The sequence below is a fragment of the Hydra viridissima genome, unplaced genomic scaffold (assembly GCF_058129835.1).
Source record: "Hydra viridissima isolate aposymbiotic clone 2 unplaced genomic scaffold, HvirCarnegie_v1 scaffold_1, whole genome shotgun sequence".
Taxonomy (NCBI): Eukaryota; Metazoa; Cnidaria; class Hydrozoa; order Anthoathecata; family Hydridae; genus Hydra; species Hydra viridissima.
In genome coordinates this window covers 24,273,256-24,296,647 of record NW_028324300.1, presented here as the reverse complement: position 1 = coordinate 24,296,647, position 23,392 = coordinate 24,273,256, and the positions used below count along the sequence as shown (strand labels likewise).

The following is a 23,392-nucleotide window of genomic DNA, read 5'->3' as shown; positions in this document are numbered from 1 at the left end:
CTGTTTCCGTCATAACCAGGGAAAGTGTTGTAATTGTTTGCGCTGTAAGGTGTCCAAGGACTGATGACGTTTGCAGGAGATGCATATCCGTCGTACATTCTGACTCTGGATTCCCACCAGTTTCCAGAAGCACCGATGATGTGCATCCGGATGTATTTGAGAAAAACGCCATTTCCATTTCCGTTGGTGTTCAGAAGAACATATTCGTTTCCATAAGTGGTGTTGAGATATCTGAACGTCGTTGAGCGCAGTTTAACGGTGGAAAGGAGAGGAGGGATTGTGGTGAATGTGGAAATGAAGGGTTGAATCCAGTACGTGATGGCTGCAGTGTTGTTATTAACCAATTTGATGGTGAGGTTTGATGTGAATGGCAAGTCGAGTGTGAAATATCCTCCCAGTGAGGTTGTGCTGTACACGTTGCATCCTTGCAAAGAGTTGGCGTAAAAAGGACCGCCGAGAGGGGAAAAAAGCAAATCGGTGGCAAGGGCAGTGGTGTTTAATCCAATTCCTTCCTGGGTTGTTGAACTGTTTCCGACAACAAGCTGTCCGTCAGCCAATATTTGAAGAAAAACCAGCCCGGGAACTCCTGTTCCGGTTCCGTAAAGAGCCAGCCATAATCTTCTCAGAACGCCAGAACCGCTGACGTAGCTGAAGACAGGTGCGGTGGTTGATCCGGCGACAGTTTGAGATTTCAGTCCCAAACTGGTGAATCCTGATCCAGGAACAAAGCCTAAAAAGCTTGATTTTTGAGACAAGGCGTCTGCGTAATTTTTTGTCGCTCCATCTTGTGCATTTGAAGGATCAGTCACGTTGATCAACTTGTGCGAATTCAAATCCAAGTCCGCAGTGCCAACTCCACCGGCATGCGTGTCGACGTAATTTTTGGTGGCTGAATCTGAGGATGAAGTGGGCTCTGCCAAATTGGTCAGTTTGTGTGATGTCATGTTGATGTCGGCGTATGAAATGTTGTTGTATGTCACTTTGGTGTCGACGTACCCTTTTGTCGCTGCGTCCTTTAAAGCCGTTGGATCAGTCAGATTAATGATTTTGTGAGAGTTCAAGTCCAAGCTTCCAGTGATGGTGCTGGATCCATCCGTTTTGATGAGCATGCTGGAGCTGACGTCGACGTAATTTTTTGTGGCGGCGTCGTGAAGATTGGTTGGCTCGTTCAAGTTAATCGCTTTGTGAAAATTCAAATCCAAGTCTGTTGTGCCAACTGAGGATCCTCCGCCTGTTGAATGCGTGTCCACATAATTTTTTGTGGCGGCGTCGTGCGAGTTGGTTGGTTCTGCCAGGTTGATGATTTTGTTTGAATTGAAATCCATGTCTGCAGTGATGGTGCTGGATCCATCCGTTTTGACATAAACGTTGCTTGCTGAGTCTGTTGCAAGATTGTCGAGATAAACGCTGAACTCGTTTCTGTTGAATTTGTCAATCATTTTTTAAAAGGGTGAAAAATTTTTTTAATTCGCGATCACCAAAGGGTGTTGAAAACGTCTTGAAAGCTGTTCCCCTCTTCACATTTTTTCAAGACGTAAAGGCACAAGTGACCGCAATAAGACGTGTTTCCAAATTGAACCCTTTCGCTGTTGTAAAAGACCGGACTTTTTTAAATAATTGACTAGTTCGACGAGAGGGGGTTGAGCGTAAGAGTCAAAGCTGAACTTTTCGTCTCCATCTTTGTACCAGCACACCCAATGAAATCCTCCAGTGCTCGAATCCCCCGTGTTGATAATCCCGCATTCTTTTTTTCTCGTTTTTTTTGGCAATATGTCTCTGACAAAAACCCCTCGAAAGTTTTTTATTTTTAGTTTTTTTGCTGCTTCCATCAATTGAAAATTGGTCAAAGCCTCGTTCGGCAAAATAATTCCTTCCACATTGATCATTTTGTTCATTTTTTTATTTTGTTCATTTTTTTTCTTTTTTTAATTTGCTTCCTCATTTTTGTCACTTACCTTTTTGTCTCCCCTCTGAACTCTGCGATCAACATTTTTGACCTATTTGAGATTTCTTTGTTCTCTGCGATTATCTTTCGGCATTCTGCGATCAACCTTTCTATTTCTGTCTCTGCCTCGTGTTTTTCCTCGGTCTCTTCCTCGCGTTCTGGATATACCTTTGGTTCTGTCCCTGGACCGAAAAAGTTTTCATAATCGGCCAAGTTGAAACAAGGTATTTTTTTGTGATGCTCATAAGCCAACGTGTGAATTCCATCATCCAAAATGATTCTTTTGTCATCATCGGAGCTGAGAGAGGTTTTGTTGATTTCCTCCATCTCCATGTAAACGTCATACAACGTGTGAATTCCATCTTCCTTGGTCTCTTCCTCGGTCTCTTCCTCTGGATCTGCTTCTGCAATTTTTTTTAATTTGTAATGACCATAAGCCAACGTGTGGATCCCATCATCCAAAATGATTCTTTTGTCGTCGTCAGAGCTGAGAGAGGTTTTGTTGATTTCCTCCGTATAAACGTCATGCAAATGGGATCGGATGACATTCATTTTGTTCACCTTTTCTTTTTTGGTTTCGAGGCATTTTTTGTAATCGTCATGTGTGATGTATTTGTCGACGACATATGATTTCACCCCTTTGCATTTTTTGCATTTTTTTTCTTGTCTTTCTTGATGTATTTTGTAAGAGTACAATTTCGACCTGAGACCGACAAACTCTTCAATCTGTTTTCCTCCGGTTTCGTCTTTGAACATCCCAACAACTTTTTTGTTTAAACCCACTTTGAACCCGACGCTTTGAATGGCTGGATGATCTTTTGGGAATTCGCACGTGTCGAATTTTTTTTCCACATCGTCGGCAATGTCCTTGTAAAAATCGTCTGTTTTTATTTCATAAACCAGTGAGTCCGTGTCCGTCATCAGCAGCTTTGCGTCACCAGGATATTTTTTTTTGATGAAATCATAATGGAACTCAAACATTAAGGTTTTGCTCAAATCCAAAATGGACATGCCCGAATAAATTGGTTTGTTGTAAAAAATTGATGTCCTTTTCATGTGGACGGCAATCAAGTTTTCGTCGAAAATCGTGTGCCGGTCGTAATTTGGTTTGGATGCCAATTTTATTGCCTTTTCCTTTTCTGTCACCAGTCTCACGTCCACTCTTTTTTCAATGTTCTCCATGGTTTTTCCAAACACCGAATTGTTCATCAGTTTGAAAAATTCTTTCTCAGATTCGCTGGTTGCTTTTGTTCTCGCTTCGGTGTTGAGGTCAATGTATGGTTTCAACCAATCCCGTTGCTCAAATTTTATTCCTTTGTGCACCTTTGATATTTTCATCCCCAATCGCTCATACAGCTTCAGATTTTCACAGGTGAAGGACATAATTTTTTTTGTCGTTTAAATTGGGGACCAGCTTATCCACTTTTCCGATTTTCATTCTCTCGGGGGCCAACGGATAATCGTTGTGTTCATCGTGAAGGCTTTCCGGATAATCCAAATCAACCTCCAAAATGCATGGAATCGACTTCCAATCTGACAGTTCGTCTTCTGTCATCCATTCGAATCCTCCAAAGGGAAGAGGCTTGCACATGGCCCATCCATACAGGTTGTTGGCGTCCAAGTATTGAATGAATTTTGATGGTTGGTTTGGATTGTACGAGTCGCCCATGTATTTGTTGTTCGATTTTGCATACCGGTTGGTGATCATGCTGATCCCTCCACGAGCTCCTTTTTGGATCATTCGAAGTATGTCTGGGTCGCTCAACAATTCCAGTTTTATTTTTGTCAGTTTCAAACAAGCGTCCCAAGCCAATCCGGGAGACGTGTAATACCAGGCTGGGTCGAGCTTGTAATGTTTCATGCAAACGTCTCTGAAATTTTCAAAGACGCCGGTCAGAATCAAAACGTCCGACACGTTGTACAAATCGTGGTAATCTCTGAACGTTTTGCATTTAAACACTTTCCAAACCTCCTGAGCATGCGCGTAATCTTCATCACTTATTCCATTGTGGCTGAGTTCTGAGAAAAACGCTTCTTTTGGAGGCAATTGCGTTTCATGAAATTTATCGAATCCATCCACCCAACCGTAAGGGTAAACGCCTTTTTTTCGAAGCAAATCGAATTCTTCTTTTTCTTTAAAATATTTTGATAGGTTTTTGAACTCTTCAGGCTTCAAATTTTTCGCCAAAGTGTCCAAACTGTTGGAAAGGAATTTAAAGCTGTCGATGAACCTCAATTCAATTTTTTTTTCTTTGGTTTTTCCGTCTTTCCCAATGTACTCTCCCACTTTGATTTTTTTCGAGAAGCTGATGTATTTTTCCTCGTTGCATGGGACGCAGGTTATTTCTCCTCCCAATTTTTTGATAAACAAATGGCAGTCATAACCCGACAGATTGTGAAAAACGACCGGAATGAATTTTGGGACTTTGTATTTCAGGTTGCATTCGTTGTGTGCTGCTCCTCGATATTTTCCAGTGAAATGACAGTGGTCTCGCACTTTTTCTGAATCGAGGATTTTTTCTTCGCAAATGTGGCAAACGGTTGCGGCTTTGAAATTATTTTTGTCGTCCTTTGTGAGGACCATATTTTTTTTATCAATTTTTTCAAAGACTTCTTTTATTTCTTTTTCCAACTCGCAGACAAAATATTCACCAATGTCCTCATCCTCGCTTTCCGACACGGATATTGTTGGACTACTGCTGTAAACGGTTTCGTCAAAACATTTGATGTGAAATGCAAAGGAGCTCGGAACGTGTTTTTGAAACTGTTTGGTGTAAGATTGGTCTGGGTTTTGTTCGCACGAGTCCATCGGTTTGACAAAGCTTTCAAAATCCGCGTAAACGATGAATGGAACCCTCATCGACCTTTCCATGTGCCCAAATTTCATGAACGAATCTTTTGGAGGAAGATCCATCCGTGCCGAGCTGTACTCTCCGCAATAAGACGAATGCTTTGAAAGGTCCTCCTCACTGTTCATCCCCTGCAAGCAATTTCTGCAAAAATATTTTTTTACTTTTTCTTTTGATGCTTGGGAAGAAATGAGTCGGCTCAGATTTTTTATCAGGCAATAATGATTTGTTTCTCCGTCTGAAATGAACAGCAAATCAATTTCATGCTTTCTGTTCAAGCATTTCGATATTCGCAAAGGGTGAATTAATTTTTTTTTCATACCCGAAAACATTGACGCTGATGTCTTGATTATTTTTTTCAAATTTTTTGATTTGATCAAGTTTGACAGGAAAATCAATCCCTTCCCAATTTATTTTTTTTGATTGTTCAATCAAGTCTTTGTCAATCCTTTCTCCATTTTTTTCTTTCATGTTCAACGCCCTGGTGACGCTCCACTTGAAGCATTCATCGTCTTCGTTCTGCATGTTGATGATTGCTTTTTTGCTTGACAGAAAATCGTCGAGAGGGATATACGACCGACCACCGATGGGTCTGTACTCAATCAAGTTGATGTCCATTTTCAAGATGGCGGACACTGTGCAATTCGATCCCATTTTGTTGTATTTTTCCATGTTTTCCAGGATCTCATCTTTTGCTTTTTCATAAAAACCGCTCAAGTCCGTCGACTCCAAAATGATTCCCGATTTCGACACAAAAGGCACAATTTGATGGACCTCCTCTCCGGTAGTAAGGCTGACGCTCTCCATATCGATTGTCAAAACAAGGCTCGCTTTTTTGTTTTTATTCTCTTGAAGAATTTTCATCACGCCGTCTTTTGCCAAATCCAAAAAGGCAGAAGCATCCTTTTGGTTTCCTTTGACTTGATGAGAGAATTGTTTGGCAACATGTCTCAGCGCGTGATTGGTCAAATGAAAATCGATGAGTGGCTTGAGTGGTTTGTAAACTGTTCCTTGAACAATTGATTTGAGGGCTCTTATTTTGAGAGATTCGATTTTTCTCTTCACTTCGCTCCCCACATTTCTCATTGTTTTCTTCACCGCCTCTGGAACAAAAGGATCAACAAATCCAAGCAAGCTGTTGAAACTGTTGACAACCGCATTTTTCACAGCTGTCGAAAAACTTGAACAAACTCCAGGAGTCAACACAGGAGTCGAATCTGGAACAGGATCGTCAATGAGGTAATGTGATGACTCTGGAACAGATCTCGTCGAAAGAGGTCGTGCCTCAGTCGTGCGTCTTCTGGAAACACTTCCAATGACAGGTCTTTTTGTTTTTATGGCTTCAACGAGTTGTTCCCTCGTCATTTTTGAAAAACCTTTTATCGCCCTGTCTCGGGCTTGATTTTTCAATGTTGCCATTGAACCTTTTTTTTCTTTGACAGTTTTGTTTTCCATCTTTTCTTTGCCAAGAAATTATTTAACTCAGATTCAATTTTTTTGGTTTTTCCGATTTTTCGCATTTCGTTTTCCATTTTGTTACGCCAAGAAAATTTTTTTTTTGTTTTCGGTGCCGGTTTTTTCAGACTTGCATGTTTTTTCGGTGCCGGTTTTTTCAATTCTTTTTTTCAGAGAATTGAAAGATTTTTTTTTTCATTTTTTCTGACTTAGAGTTTTTTTTTTGTTTTCGAGTTTTTCAGAATTGAAGATCTCAATCTTGATTCCATTATCCACTTTTCCATCACGACGCTCCAAATATCTCCAGCCATGACCCGTCTTTTTCATCGCTTCGTAAAGGGATCCGTATTCAACCACATCCCCTGTTTCGATGTTGGTCGTTTTCACAGACACAGGTTTTTTTCGAATCGACCCAAGCCTCTCGTATTTTGGATCGATCGGTTTTTTCACATTTTCCGTTTTCACATTTTCTTTTTTTGGTCGACCCACATGTCTGCATTCTTTCACACCTTCCAATAGAGAATCTTTGCTTACGAGATTGTTCTCAACAGCAATCATCAGCAAAGACAACAAATTGTTTGAGGTTATTGTGACACCATTTTCTCTCAGCAAATTTTTCAGATAATTTTTTGTCAGTCTCATGTTTTATTTTTGAAAAGAAAAAACTTTTTTAAATCAATTTTTTTTGTCAAGAATCCTTAATAAACAGCGTTCATGTTGTTTCCGTCTGAAGAAAATTGGATCAATTTGTCGGAAATGATCACTGCGAAAATAATGGTGCTGTCTGGAACGGCCGTTCGAAACTTTAAGTTGACAACCAATTCAGCCGTTTCGGAAACAACTCTTTCCTTTTGCTTGCTGATGTCGACAAAAAACAACGGAAACAAATTTTTGTATTCGAGCAGAGACAAACCTGATTGACAAACAAGCTCGTTTGTGCCATAATATTTTTCGTCAAAAGTGAACGCATCGGAATGGGCCATGGTTATTTTCTTTTCTCCGAAATTCAGGTCGTAATTGTAATTAGGATATTTGATCCCATTGACGGTCACGAAAAAATTGCTGACGTCACAATGATCGAAGACGGCTGGATTTGCGGTTTGACTGGAACCTTTGTTTGTCTGAAGACCAAACACGATATATCTCGGAACGCTTTTGTCAGTGATCCTTCCAAGGGTCCAAGTGAATTCTGTGAGACCCGCTGGAATGACTTGCCTTTCGACTTTGTTTGCTTTGTAAGCTACTGGAACTGAGATTTTCTTTGCCATCATGTTCACAAATTCGGATTTTTTCAAAACATCCAGCTCAATCCTTGGCATGAAAAGTCGGAATTTTTTGATGTCAATCATTCCTGCAGTAACAGCTCCGGCTCTGTAAATGGCGTCATCGTATTCTTTTTTTGTAAAGGTGATCGTGTGTCTGAATCCGTAAACGACTTTGTCGTAAGTTTCGCAAAAACCAAAAATGTGTTTCAAAGGGATCCTAAAAGAAAATGCGCCAATGGATGTGGTGTCTGCAAACAAGTGGTCTCGCCTGACGTTGAACCCAGCGCTTCCAGTCGCGTTTGATGTGTCTTTATACCACATTTGCTTCAAACCATCGGCAAGCTGAAAACCGAAAGGATATTTCAACAATCCAAGCATTGTTGTTCCCTGACCTGGATACATGACTCTTTCCACTTGCTGTCCTGATAAGTCATAAGTGATGTCACTGAACATATACATGATGGCGTTGTTCACCAGAGCAATGTTGTCTACTGCTGTGTAAGCGGTTCCATCAGCTTTTTTCAGAACCCCTTCGACGAGGATGTAAGCCTCAGACGGAAGTGTCAGCACAGACTGACAATCAATCTCAAAAACGATCGATCCTGAAGAATTCAAATCGAGGTTTGTTGGAAGGTACTCGAAAAAATCAACTTTTTCAATTCCGGTGTCGGAGAGAGGCTTTTCGTCAATTATTAATCTGTCGGTGTTTATCATTTTTTTAAAATGAGAAAAAAAAATTTAATTCGCTTTTGTGAATCCTGCACCAAAAAAAAAAAATCACGCAATCAAAATCCCGCTCCCCATTTTGACCAGATCTTGGATTCTTGCTGCGTTCTTTTTTGTCATTTTCTTTTTAACTTGAATGGACGAACCAAACATTTTTTTGTGCAGCTCTTCCATCGGATTAACAGACTCATATTGCTTTGACGCCTCGTTAAAAATCGCGATGGGATTTGGCGTTCCTGTCTTGGCGTAAACTTTTTCAATCGCTTTTTTTCCTTTGTCGATGGCAACGTCTCTGGCGGTGGATATGGCTGAAGAGGCCAATTCTTTTCCGGCAGATCTGGCGGCGGTGATCGCTTCTCTTCCAATTTCGCTTGCTGCTGCTTTCCTCAATAAATGAAGAGATGACTTTGATGCGTTTGAAGCGATCATTCTCCTCAAAAAATTTTTAAACGTGTCAACGATCCCTCCTCCTCCGACGACGTTCTTTTTCATATATCTTCTGTTGTTCACAATGAGCATTTTAAAAAATGAAAAAATTTTTTTAAATTCACGACTCGATGTATTTTTGAATCGATCGATATTCCTCTTTGTTGATTTCTCCCTGCCTCAAAAGCTCGTCACAAATGGCCACAGCTTCGTTTCTCGATGCGATATTTCCAGCATGACCAGCGGCGATGCTCAAACTGAGTCGTTGCACAAGAGCATTTGGGTCGCTCGGAAGAATGATCACTCCGTGACCTTTTTTTCCCCTCGTTTTTGTGTAATTTCTGTCCCAAATTTTTGAAATAATCGTTTCCCACTTTTCGCTTCTCGAAGCTTTTGGCACGGTTGGTCTCCCTTCTCTCTCCATTGCATGCGTTTCAACCAATATTTTTTCATAATTATTCATGTCCTCGTTTGTCACCTTTGTCATATCAGGTTTTGATCTTGTGATCAACTCCCAAAAACCCAAAGTCCCCTCGAACTTTTCTCCATCAATAATGACGTCGTTTTCATCGATGGTGATTTCTTTGTTCCCAATAAACATTTTTCCGCGTTCTTTTGCGTGAATTCCAAAAACTCTGTCTGCAACAGCTGCTTTGGTTGCGTATTTTGACAAATAATCCAAAGCAATATTTCCAACATTCATTTTTCCAAACGTTTTTTCAGCACTTTTTGAACTTTCAAAAGACGACTCGCTTTCTGGATAAGTCAAAGGCAGTGGACTGATGTCAACATCTCTGTATGCGATGCTTTTCAGCTCGTTTTTCACTTTTTCGTTGCTCTCGATCAACGGTTTAAAAAACTTGGACAGATCAGTCTGATAATTCGCATCTGAAACGTTCTGGTTGATGCTCTCATTGTAAAGCTTCTCCCTGTTGGCCATGTAATTTTTCACAATCTCATCTCTCTTTTTCGGGTCATGTATTTTAAAGAATTCCATTTTTTAAAATACGCAGAAAAAAAACTTAAAGACAAACGAGTTTGCGTTCACGTTTGCGTTCATTTTTTGTAAAGGTTGTTAAATGCTTGAATGGCTTCTTTTTTTTTTTTTATGGATCAACAACTGTTTTGTCAATTCGTCAATGCTGCTTTTTGTTTTTGTCCGGATTTCTTCGGTCATGGTTTTAAATTTTTGAAGCTCTCCGAGAACTAATTCGTATTCGGAATCGCTCACAAACCCGTCCATGAGCGATTTTGAAGTGTGATCGCTAATCGTGTTCAATTTTGACTCGGAAAGAACCTTTATTTTTTCGTGCTTTTCGGCCTTCAACAACATTTTTTTGTTTTAATGATTTCCAAAAATGGACAAAGCCCCCAATCCAATTGCAACCCCCTCGCACGCAATCGAAACTGGAGTGGCAACAACGGTTGACAAAAGCGCAATTCCTGTAATCCCCAAACCAATGCACAACGTTTGCAACCCGTCGTCTGCGAAACGAATAATTTTGGCCACTCGATGGTACTTTTTGCTCAAAGCCTTTCTTTTCACTTTTTCATCCTCCATTTCTTTTTGGATCTCACTGATCTTTTGAAGACGACAAGCGTCATCGGATGGTGCTGTTGGAAGAGTCGGATATATTTTTTCAGTGTTTTTGATTATCTCCATCTTTTTAACAAAGACAGATTTTTTTAATTCGAATCGACGTGATTTATTTTGCAAAGCTTTTCTCCTTTTTTGACAATGACGTCATTGGTGCTGTTGTTGCTCACATCCAAAATGACGTCATCCACAGACTCTGAAAAAATCACATCGTTTTTGAAAAAGTTTAATTTGTCACTTATTTTGTTCATCAAAGTGACGACTGCGATTCCTCTTTCAAAATTCAATCCAACAGACAACGATATTGTCGTTAGAGAAAGAGCGGCAAATTTAATGTCTTTCTGAGCAAAAATCTCATGGTGGCCTTTGATGTCATAACAATTTGGATGATCTAAATCTTTTTTTGCCACAACAATATTTTGCGATGTCTTTTTTTGCATGTTTTTGATTGTCTCCACCAAATTTTCCAGCTCTTTTATCCGTTCAACCAAATTTTCCAAATTTTTTGTCTTGTCCGACTCTTTGAATTTTTCCAACTCTTTGATCCTGTCATCCATGTGTCCCAAATACATTTTCGAAATCTCCAAACTCGAATCGACGTGTTTTTCTGCTGAGGCAACATTCTTGTACATCTTGTGAGGGGCATGCATTTTTAATATGAAAAGAAAATGTTTTAACTCATTTTATTTTCATTTTTTTTCGAATTCATCTCTCATTCATCTCGCTTTCATCTCGCGTTAATATAACCTATCGACTTCATCTAGCGTGTTGACATCGGCACCTTTTCTCAATAATTTTTTCACGGCAACATGACAGTTTATCGATGCCAAGTGCATAGGTGTTTCATTTTTCTCATCTCGCGCGTTGACATCGGCACCTTTTCTCAATAGTTCACTCACGACGGAAATATAATTGTTTTTCGATGCCAAGTGCATAGGTGCTTGATTTTTCTCATCTCGCGCGTTAACATCGGCACCTTTTCTCAATAGTTCACTCACGACGGAAAAATAATCGTTTTTCGATGCTAAGTGCAGAGGTGTTTGATTTTTCTCATCTCGCGCGTTGACATCGACACCTTTTCTCAATAATTTTTCCACGACGGAATTATGACCTTTTTTCGATGCTAAGTGCAGAGGTGTTTGATTTTTCTCATCTCGCGCGTTGACATCGATATTTCTATTTTTTGTATATTTCAATAATTTTTCCACGACTAAATGATGACCTTTTTTCGATGCTAAGTGCAGAGGTGTTCGATTTTTTTCATCTCGCGCGTTGGCATCATATTCGAAATCCCCATCCTTGTGATTAAACAATAAGAGACCAACAAGTCTGTCTTTACCTTCTTCAGATGCGATGTGCAGCCTTGTTTTCGCTCTGACGTTGACTCCGTTTTGCTCGTTGACTCCGTTTTGCTCGTTGACTCCGTTTTGCTCGTTGACTCCGTTTTCAATCGTTGACATCTTTTTTATATGAAAAGAAAATTTTTTTTAACTCATTTTTTTTTCTTCGTGTTTTTTTCTTCGTGTTTTTTTCTTTATTTTTTCACATTTCTTCGTCATCTTCAGATTCCATTTCCCCCAAATCCAAATCGTCACCCATGATTCTTTGGACTGAAGTCTCATTTTTTGCAATGACCACTTCGGGAATCCTAACATGAATGGACTCGATCTGCGCTCCAACAAAAACACCTTCGATTCTCAAAGAGGCGACAGCAAAACACTTTTGACGAACATATTCCAAAGGATTCACTTTCACCAGCTTTTTGTTCTCCTTTTTGAAAAACAAAGAAGAAACCTCAATGTTTTTTTCTCTTTTCTTTGTGAACAATTTTCCGAAAAAAATGGGTGCTGTGTTTGAATCATCTGATTTGTTTTTGAAAATGGACAGATCCTCTGTCATGATTTTTTTCGTTCTTCCTCCTTTTTTCAAAGCTGGAATCATTTCCTTGACTTTTTCGCGAAGAAATTCTGATATTTTTTCAGTCACCTCGATGAACTTTTTTTCTTTTTCGCTCATTCCGTTTTTTTCGTTGAAACCGAGAAATGACATCGAATATCCCTCCAGCTCTTTTGTTCCAAAATTGCAGTTCTCAAACACACCCAGAGAAAACAAAACTGGGGTTCTCAAAACAAAAGGACCTTTTCCAGAGGTGTACTCATAAAAGAGAGGGATCTTTTGGAACTGAATGGGTTTGGTTGTGGAATAAATCTCTCCAACCGATAACTTGCTCTCATCAAAATTCTCAATCGTCACGAAATTCATCTTTTTTATATGAAAAGAAAATTTTTTTAACTCATTTTTTTTTCAAACGGATCAATTCATTATTGTCCACCCATGAGTTGAACGAGTCTGGATATCCTTTCCATTTGACCAGTGATTTGCTTTTTGTTCTGCGAACTATTTTTTCAATCCTGAATATTTCTTGATGCGTCTTTTGCATCTCCTGCTCATAAAAAGTTCCTTGAATGTCTTCACCGTTGGCGTCAGTGATTTTGTACGTGGGTGGATCCGTTCTTTGAATTTTTGACACTGTGAAAACCTCCTCGGTCCATCTCGGCGTGTACCCTTTTTCAAAATGGGGCTTTTTTTTTGTGATCCTCACTTTGTCTCCCATTAAAAATTTCGGCTCTGGTCTTTCTTTCAACATCTTTCCATTCAGATTCATCCAGACCATATTTTTATTCTTTTCATCGCTGGCTTCAATTGGTGTCATTTTGATGGACGAGTGCTTTGTGCTGTTGTAATTTTTAACCATTTCGTCCAAAACGTCAATGTATCGGTTGGTGCTGTTGGCTGAAAAATATTTGAACATTCTCTCTTTCATCGTTCTGTTCCATCTCTCAACGACGCAACTTTTTTCCTCGTTTTCAGTGGAGTACAATTGAACACCCAACGCTTTCACGTGCTTGTTGTAAAACTCTTTTCCTTTGTCCACCCACATTTTGACACATTTTCTTTCTTCAAAAATTTTTTTCATCGCTTCAGCCACTTCAAGTCCTGTTTTGCTTTTCAACGGAACGATCCATCCATACTTTGAAAACACATCGATCACCATGAGCAAATATTTTATTCCATTGTTTAATTTTGAAAACGATTGCATGTCAACCAAATCGACAGCCCATATTTCATCGATGTCGTTCACAAACACTTTTCTTTTTTAAAATGGTGAATGACCGGTTTGTGAAGCTCCTCTGCAAGCTGATCCGTCCATTTCAGTGGAATTTTTTTTTTTTTTTTGCAGATCCTTCAGATCCGTTGAAATTCTTCGAATTTTTATTGACACCCAATCCGAATTTGGCTTTGGCTTTGATGATTGGCGTGATAAGTTTTCTTTCGTTTATTTCTTTTTGAGTTGGGTTTGGAATGGAGTTCATTTCTTCAAGCATCATTTGATCTGCCAAATTTCTGCTTTGAACGTCGGTCAAATATTTATAGGCTAAATCGTGGTGATATGCCGCATTGTCCACTCGATCCACCGGTTTGCTCCACTCCTGATACATGTCGGTGGATGTGAGCCTTTTGTCCAGGTTTGTTCCAGGCCCTGCAAAATTCATTCCTGGAATGTGCATTTCTCCAGGAAATTTTGCCCACGGAAGCTTTATTTTTTTTGAAAAATTGTTGATCGATTCGACCAAGTCACCCCCTTTTGTTGCATGCGAAGATGATCCATGCGAAGATGATCCATGCGAAGATGATCCATGCGAAGAAACAAACTGGCATTTGGTCTTTCCACAAGAGTCACAAGTCCCTTTCAAAATTGATCTGTTGTTTTTTGTCCTCTCGTTTCTCATGTGAATGGTTTCGGTTTCTCTTTTGCATTTGACACAATACATTTTTTTATTTAAAATATTTTTTTTAAACAAAAAAATGGAAGTGACCGATTTGTCATGGAATATTGGAAAAAACAAAAGGAACAACAACGAGCTTTTACCAAGAAGCATTCGAGGAATCATCGTCGGAAAGTCCGGTTGCGGAAAAACAACCTTGCTTCTCAATTTACTGCTCAAACCTGGATGGTTGGATTATAACCATTTGCAAGTCTTTGGAAAATCACTTTTTCAACCAGAGTACAAAATATTGAAAAGCTCGTTCGAAAAAAATTTGCCAAAAAAGATCATTTTCGATTTGTTCAAGGTACAAAACGAAATGGAAAAATTAAATTTAAACCCCGAATGCGTCATCAACGACCTTTCAAAAAATTTTTCCGAAACCGAGGACATGGATTGCCAATTTTTTGAAACGGCTGACGATGTGCCTGAACCTGAAGATCTCGATTCAACCAAAAACAATTTGATGATCTTTGACGATTTACAATTGACCAAACAAAACAAGTGCGAAAAATATTACATCCGAGGAAGGCACTCCAACGTCGACTGCTTTTACCTCGCTCAAAATTATTTTATGCTACCCCGACAAACCATCAGAGAAAACACCAATTTTATTTGCTTGTTTCCTCAAGACTCAAAAAATATGGATCACATTTATCGAGACCACGTTTCGAGCGACATGAAAAAAGAAGAATTTAAAAAGTTTTGCAGACAATGCTGATCTGAACCTCACGGATTTGCTGTTATTGATTTGTCGTCAAAAAAATACAATGGAAAATATCGAAGCGGATTCAACAATTTTTATTTTCCAAAAGAAATCATTTAAAAAATTTTTTTCACTTATTAAAAAATGTCAGGAATAATCATCGATGTGGATGGAACATCCAACATAATAATAACAGAATTTTTGGACAAAATCGTTCTTGAAAAAGAAAAAAAATATGAGATGGCTTTTCTCGGTCTTGAGACGTACAACAGCTTTCCAAACATCACCAGCAAAAACAACTCTTTCCGGTACAGCATGAACAACGGTGCCAACTGGGAAAACGTTGTCATCCCAGACGGAAGCTACGACATCATCGACATCAACAATTATTTGCAAAAAACCGTCTCAAACACAATCAAAAATTATGCGTCTCAAAGCGCAAGTTACGTCGCTGCGAATAAGATCAGTTACTCCCCTGAAAACATCAAAATCGGATCCAATTCAAACACTTTAAAATCAACCGTCAAACTCGGACTAAATTATTTGATGGACCTGAACGTAGAAAACAGCATCGCCTCGCTTTTAGGATTCACAAAAAGACAATTGGACTCCAATTCCGAATACGAGTCCGACGATATTGTCAGAATCACGAACGTCAACACGATCAGAATCGTCAACAACGTCATCGGATCAGCATACATCAATGGCTCGCAACTCAATTGCATTTACTCCTTTTATCCATCGGTCGGTCCTGGTTTTAAAATCATCGAAAGACCCACCCATTTGGTTTACCTCCCTGTCAAGGTCCCTGAAATTTCAACTATGGTCACACGAGTTGTCGATCAAAACGGAAATTTAATCGACTTTCGCGGAGAGGACATCACGATCCGATATCACATTCGAGAAGTGAAATAAATTTTTTCCGGCATTTTAAAAAATGAGCAATTACATTCGTGTCACATTAAATGTCTCTCAGGGACAGATCGACAAAATGAAAAAATCAATCATGGAAGGAAAACCTGCAAGCCTCCGACTTTCAAAAGAAAATCTTCACGGAAACGACATTTTGCTTTTAACAGAATCACAACATCGAAAAATTGTGGACGCGCTCAATCGAGGAGTTGGAGTCACCATTAAAATGAGCAAAACTCAATTGGAACACAACGCAAAAATTGAAGGAGGATTTCTTGGTGCTCTTTTGCCTTTATTGGGAAGGGTTGCAGCCAAAGCCGTTCCAGTTTTTGGAAAGGCTGCTTTGGGCGGTGTCGCCTCTTCTCTCGGATCAAATATCATCGACAAGATTTTAGGAAATGGAATAAAATCAGAAGGAGGGTTTCTTCCTTTTCTTCTTCCTTTATTGGGAGCCCTTGCACCCACTTTGATCGAAAAAATTGTTGGAAATGGAATTGCTTACCTCAAAAGCAACGGAAAAGGAATGAAAATTGCCACATACAAAGGTGATGGACTCTTTTTGACTCCTTGGGTCACTGGAAGCTCACTCAAAGATGGATTATACCTCAAGAAAAACGGAAAATATGTCCCCTTCCTTCCTTGATCTCAGACCCATTCTCAAAAATTTTTTTTCTTGGCTTAATAAAATGAACGGAAAAACGAGAATCTTGCGACATGAAAACGGAACAATTAAAAGCATCAAAACACTTGACCCCATTGAATATTTGAGGAGCAAAGGATATGGATGGAAAGAAATTGAAATTTACAAATCAATTCTCGAACAAAAACAAGAACAAAAACAAGAACAAATAAGAAAAGAAATTTTTCGCGCAACATTTAAACATCTTTGCAAAAATTAAACCTTTTTTTTTTTTCATTACGTCATCGTCATGAAAAATTAAATGTTTTTTCCTCCTACCCCTCGGAATTTTTTATCATACCTCAATTATCAAAAAAAATCAGAACGGACATCGAAAATCAAAATGAGCCAGAACCCGTGTTTTCTAGTAGTTAAACTTTAGGTCAAGATTTTGTTGCGAAACATCCAATAAAGTCCTTTCTAAAAGAAACAAGAAGCTGAATATAGCTTTAGTTTTAATTTTGGAAAAAACTCCCGATCTGCTAAAGCTTTGTCACAATATATGTTTATTGATATAAAATCAAAAAGAACGTTCTCCTATTACAAATCGCTCTAAATTCTTTCGCTTCCAAATTAAGCTGTTCGAGATGACGACAGGTGAAAGTCAAAACAAAAAATAAAAAATGTCACTGCGGAGAGGACACTCACTTACACAACTCGTCAACTAATGACAATTTATTGAAAGAAGCTTCTTTTTATGTAAAACCCAGAAATTGATTTAGTTTCCTTCAAGTTATGAGAAAAAGAAAATTTGAATAAGATTATTGATCAACCAAGGGAGAGAAGAGGACTCCTTGGTTGATCAGTGACTCCTTAGTCACTGATCAACCAAGGGAGAGAAGAGGCTATCCTCCACCTTCTTGAAATGCGCTGTCAACTGATGAGATAATTCTTACTTTTTCCTCAGCATCAGCCTCTTCTCCTTTTCATTCTCTATCTCTTTCTGTATCTCGCTTATTTTTTGAAGCCTATAACAATGCCCATCTTCCATCAGTGCGTTCGGAAGAACTGGATACTGTTTATTACAATTGAAATTGCAATTATACTCCAAATTATAAAGTAAAGAATAAAAATTTATTTTATAAAGTTAACGAAGCATAAACTCTCTCCTTTTTGGGACGATCACGTCTAATTTACTGTTGTTGTGAATTTCTATGATAATATTATCAGTTGACTCTGGTAATATAATATCATGTTTGAAATAATCTAGTTTGGATTTTATCCCCTCCCTCAACGTCACTAAAGCTACACCGCTTGTTACTTGAAGATCAATCATTAAAGATATTTTCTGATGGGCTAGACAATTGAGTTTAATGTCGTTTTGTGCAAGTATCTCATACCTCCCATTAGCAAACACTGGAGGATGCTCTAAAGCTTCGTGTTTTAAAACAATAGACTTTAATTTGTTGTCTAAATAAGATACTTTTTTTAATAAATTATAATGCGAAATACTAGATCCGTTATGTCTAAACAACTTGTGAGGAGCGCTTAACATTTTATAATGTAAAGAAATTTTTTAAAAAGAAAATATTTTTTAAAAAAATTAAAATATTTTCGTAAATTTAGAAAGTTTACACTCATAAAAAATCAAATTCAAAAACGGAATGCTTGAAAATGCTGAGTTTGGACCTAGCAATAAACCTGCTCCAGCTGATTCGTATCCATTTTCTCTGCGTAAGTAAAGACCTTCTCCTAAAGACCCTCCTTTAGTCCATGCCTTTAAAAACAATCCAGATACTGAAACTGAAACTTTTGTTCCTTGTCCTTTCTTTTTAAGATACACGACTCCTTTTCCTGCAATTTTATCAACCATGGCTGATCCGGCAGATAATCCTACACCTGGTAGCAATCCTGTTGCCAACGTTGGAATAGCACTCGATACAAGAGTTTTTCCAATTGCACCTAGAAAAGGAAGAAGTGCTCCGATAAACCCACCTTCTAACTTTAAGTTGTGTATTAGCTGTGATTTGCTTAAGTTAAGTACAACCCCTGTTCCATTCTCTTTACGCTTTTATAATTTTATTCTATTGAAACCTTGTCACTGCTAGCACGTGCTCACCGTTTAGATCTTGATGAGACAGTTCTATATTAACTGCGCTTCCGTCTTGATTCGCTTTTTTGATTTTATCAATCTGACCCTGTGAAATATTAATTTTGACATTTTCGTATCTGCTAAATTTGTTTTTTATACGATAGAAAAAAAATTTACATAAATTATCTTGACAGCGCTTCATTTGGAAATAATTTATTCAGAATAGACGTCGCTGTTTCTCTTATATGATATCTAATAGTTATGTCCTCCCCTAGAAAATCAATCAGCTTTCGGTTTTGATCTACTAATTTTTTTTCCATGCTAGAAATATTGTTCACTACTATCGAAAGATAAATCAAATGAAGTGGTTTCTCGATAATTTTATATTCAGGACCTACACTTGGGAAAAATGAATATATATCATTCGTTTTATCTCCGTCAAGATATGATGCACCTATTGTATCGCTGCGAGTAACATCGTATATTGCTTATATCTTGTATCATAACAAGATTCTCCGACTCATAGTTCCCTTCCGAATACTCATGATTGGTAAATCCAAGAAGCGGTCCGATAGAGTTTGTATAGTCAAATCTATCCATATATCCTTCAGCAATACTCATAGTTGCTCTTAGTGTGCTTAGATCTGCACTAATTTTAATTCCATTTGGAGAGTATCCTTTTTCTTTAGACATTTCATTTTGAATATAATCATTAATCTCCTTGATGTCGCAGCTCCCTTCAAGGACTTATTGTTTTTAGCATTAACGTTAGAAAAACTGTGCTGTCTCAAGTCCAACTAGCGCCATCTCATACTCTATTCCTTTACTAAACTCGATATTGTCTTGGAAGTAAGTCTTTATTCTACTTTCATTTTTAATAACTGTTGCAAAAAAACCTGACATTTTTTTAAAGCAATATTTTTTTAAAAATCCGTTTGGTATATAAAATTCATCAAACCCTCTCCTATATCTTCCATATTCTTTTTTAGATGTTAAATCTACAACAGCATACCCATAATCATCATCTTAATAAGTATTACAAAACTCTTTAAACTCTTTTAATGTCATATCACGTGAAGCATGATCTCTATAAATATGATCCACATTTTAGTCATCCTGATGAAACAAAATAAAAAAGTTTGTATTTTCTCTTATTGTTCTCCTAGGTACACTCTAAATTAAAAAGTGTAAAATTACACCGTTTTGGTGTTAATACAGCCTCAAACGATGTTTATTGAAAATAATTTAAGCTAAAGTTGTAAATTTACACCGTTTTGGTGTAATTATACACTCTAAAAGTGTATTTTTATTAAAACGGTGTAAATTAACACCTTCTTTATTAACTACACCGTTTCAAGAAGGTGTAAAATTTAAATAATGTAACATTTTTCTATTTTTACACCGTTTTATTAGAACGGTGTAAAACGGTGTAAAGCTGTTTTACACCGTTTTTCAAAATAATATTCTCAGTTTTACACCGTTTTATTAAAAGGTGTAAAACGGTGTTAAAGTAGAAAAACTTTATAAAGTTTAATTAAAAGGTGTAAAACTACACCGTTTTGGTGTTAATATAACATCAAACGGTGTTTATTGAAAATGATTTAAGTAAAAGGTGTAATTTTACAACGTTTTAGTGTAATTATACACTAAAACGTTGTAAAACACTTTTTGAAGCTTTTATACCTGACTATTACTTGAGAAAGGGAGCGTCGCAACTAAGTTTGCCCCAGTCGCCGCCGACCCTTAAGGCGCCCCTGAAAATAGGAGGCTGTAAGCAAGGAGAATTTTTAATTTACAATAAAATATCGTTTCTACTGTATTTATGACGCTGCCCCTCGCCTTTTATGCATTTTAGTGGTAGTTTTATTTTGTTTGATACTTTGATTGAAAAAAGATTTAATAAAAAATAATAAATTATATAAGAAAAACTTAAACTTTACTTTTTAATAGTATATAATAGTAATAGTTGATAATAAGCAGAAAACACAAATAATTGAAATTTAAAAACATAAATTTTAGTTATTAAAAAATGCATCTCTCACTGACTCAGCGTCGCCGAACGATTGTGATAAGAGAGGGGGGGGGGAGGAGGGGAGAATAGGCAAAATTAGGGTTAGGACTATTGTAATTGTAATGAAAACAATAACAGTAACAATAATTATTGTTATTGTATTAACTTAATTTAGAAACAATAACAATACTTGTGATTTACAACTATTGTAATTCTGTAATACAATAACAATAAATATTGTATTGCAATTAATCTTTATAAAACAATAACAATATTTGAAAAAAAAGTGTATTGTAATGACCCACTACAATAACAATAAATATTGTATTGTAGTTCGTCTTTGTAATACAATAACAATATATTGTTATAAAAAAAATTATTTTATTGTCAAAATTTAATAAATGTTTTAATAGTCCAGTTACCGACTATATACCCTTGTACCCTTGAAATAGGGTACATCTAATATTTAATGATTGATTCTATTTTACTGAAACATTATGGGAGGGGGAAGGGGTGTCAGAATGGTAAATTGGGCAACTTTAAATAGTAAGGCTATCATCAGTCAGGCAATATTTTGCGGCCATTTAGAACTTAGAAATACATAACAAGTTAGGTGATGCGAAATCTAAATATGATCTGAAGGTGATCAAGATTAATACCGATTGTGTATTATATTATATTTTGAAGATCAACACCGCATTTGCTACTTTTTAATCAACAATATGTAAAATAATGTTTTTACCCTATTTATACAATTTTAATCGGTTAAAAATAGATAACTTGATTTTTTAATGATCATCATAAATGTGCTATATATGGCACACTCATGGTAATTTGTCAGCACAACCACGCATAATGATAGGATCGGCATGTCCAAGTTACAAAAATAATTTTAACGTAAATTTCTTCTAAACAAAATATGTAAAAAATAAAATTTGCAATATATTTCAAATCCGTAAATAAAAAATAGCAAAGATAATAGCAAGTTCGTCAGAGATGAATATAAATACGTTAAAATACGTTAGTTTTTCTACTTTAATGTAAAGTAATACACTACAATAGTTATTGTAGTTGTTTTCATCAAAATAATACAATAGCTATTGTAATTTTATTCCATTAAAACAATACAATACAATAGTTCTCGAATTTAATTGTATTTTTAGAAAAAAAACAATACAATACTTATTGTAATTGTTTTTCATCACAGCAATACAATACCAAAATAAATTTTTTTTATTGTTTTTGTAATATTACAATACAATATTATTGTATTGTAATGTGTAATTGTATTTAATTTTTACAATTACAATTACAATAGTCCTAACCCTATTTTTGCCAATTTTTGCCATCAGTGTTTTTGCCAATTTTTGACATCAGCGGTATTTTTGCCAATTTTTGTCATCAGCGGCTGATGTAAAAAACAATTGAGTCGGTGGTCTCCTGTTGAATGGAAGTAATTGAAGGGACATTTAGGAAATCCAAAAAATTATTATTATTATTATTATTATTATTATTATTATTATTATTATTATTATTATTATTATTATTATTATTATTATTATTATTATCATTATTATTATTACTATTATATATATATATATATATATATATATATATATATATATATATATATATATATATATATATATATATATTTATTTATTGATATACATATTTATGTGTGTAGGAGTAAAATAAATTCTTCTGTTACAACTGTCATACAGAATGCTCATAATGATGGAGAAGATGATTTTAGCTATCAATTTCATGAGCTAGCCATGCAAGCTGAAATGAGGAAATGCGAGCAAGATGTTGATTTTCTTAAAAAGCGTATGCAATATACCTTTCGTCAACGCAAAGAATGGATTTCTATTAGCTACCCTAAAGTTGCTGATATTATAAAACGTTTTCCAGCAATCATTCATAGTGAGGAACTCTGGCATCAAGAGGCTGAACTGGATGTTGGTCTTGAAGTTCCTACTTGCAAAGCTTTTTTAGCTTCAAACGGACATCTTCTGAGAAAGGCTCTAAAGACACCACAAGTATGTCATAATATTGTTTAAAATTTTTTTTTTGCTGCTTCGATAAAAGTTTAGCTTGTTTCTATGGTGTTTCTATAACAGTAAATATTAATTTAATTAAAAATTATGAAATTTTTTATTCATTTATTAAAAAAAGGTGTTTATAAATTTTTTTTAACGATATTTTAGGATTATGATGACGACGACCTTTTGATGGCTATTGATCATTATTTAAATCCTCGCTCAGCTATTGTTAAGCAAAAACCTGAATTGGCCGGCATGCAGCCTACAGTCTATCTTAAAGGAGAAGAATATATTCTATGCATTGAAGGTGTTGTGGTTGCCCAAAAAAATTATCTTGTTGATATTATACACGCGAAATTATGTTTTTTTTATGCGTTCAACCTGGAATATCTTTCAGGATCAAAATCATTTTGGGAAATGTTGGCAGTTGCGATTTTAAAAAAAAGTCTTCCTTTATCAAGAAAGGCAAATCAACTATTAAAATCTTTATTGTAATTGTACGATAAAAACATTTTTATAAACACAGCTTTTTTTTATGAGTAGAACGTAAACATGAATATAGTTTTATGTATTTTATAACAATTTGTGTATGTATGTTGTTATCAACACCAAAAATGAACACTAAAACGGTGTAAATTAACCCTTAAAATGTGTGCAGCATGAAATACCAAAACGGTGTAAATTACACTCAAACGGTGTGCATTATGAAATATACTTAAATGGTGTAAATTGACACCAAAACGGTGTAAATTAACACTAAAACGGTGTGCAGCATGAAATACACCAAAACGGTGTAAATTAACACTAAAACGGTGTGCAGCATGAAATACACCAAAATGGTGTAAACATACACCAAAACGGTGTAAATTAACACTAAAACGGTGTGAAGCATGAAATATACCAAAACGGTGTAAATT

At 36.5% G+C, this 23,392-nt stretch overlaps 2 protein-coding genes across 2 annotated transcripts; one reads left to right on the top strand and one right to left on the bottom strand.

Moving 5' to 3' along the window:
• Positions 1-3,311: 3,311 nt before the first annotated feature.
• On the bottom strand, positions 3,312-4,529 carry LOC149894033 (uncharacterized). The gene has a single exon (XM_090076816.1). It carries the CDS (start codon positions 4,527-4,529, stop codon positions 3,312-3,314), a length of 1,218 nt encoding a protein of 405 aa, XP_089932942.1.
• A 16,716-nt stretch (positions 4,530-21,245) lies between these two features.
• LOC149894032 (uncharacterized) lies at positions 21,246-22,970 on the top strand. The gene is made up of 3 exons (XM_090076810.1): positions 21,246-21,259; positions 22,118-22,472; positions 22,641-22,970. Exons 1-3 carry the CDS (start codon positions 21,246-21,248, stop codon positions 22,968-22,970), a joined length of 699 nt encoding a protein of 232 aa, XP_089932936.1.
• The last annotated feature ends 422 nt before the right edge of the window (positions 22,971-23,392 follow it).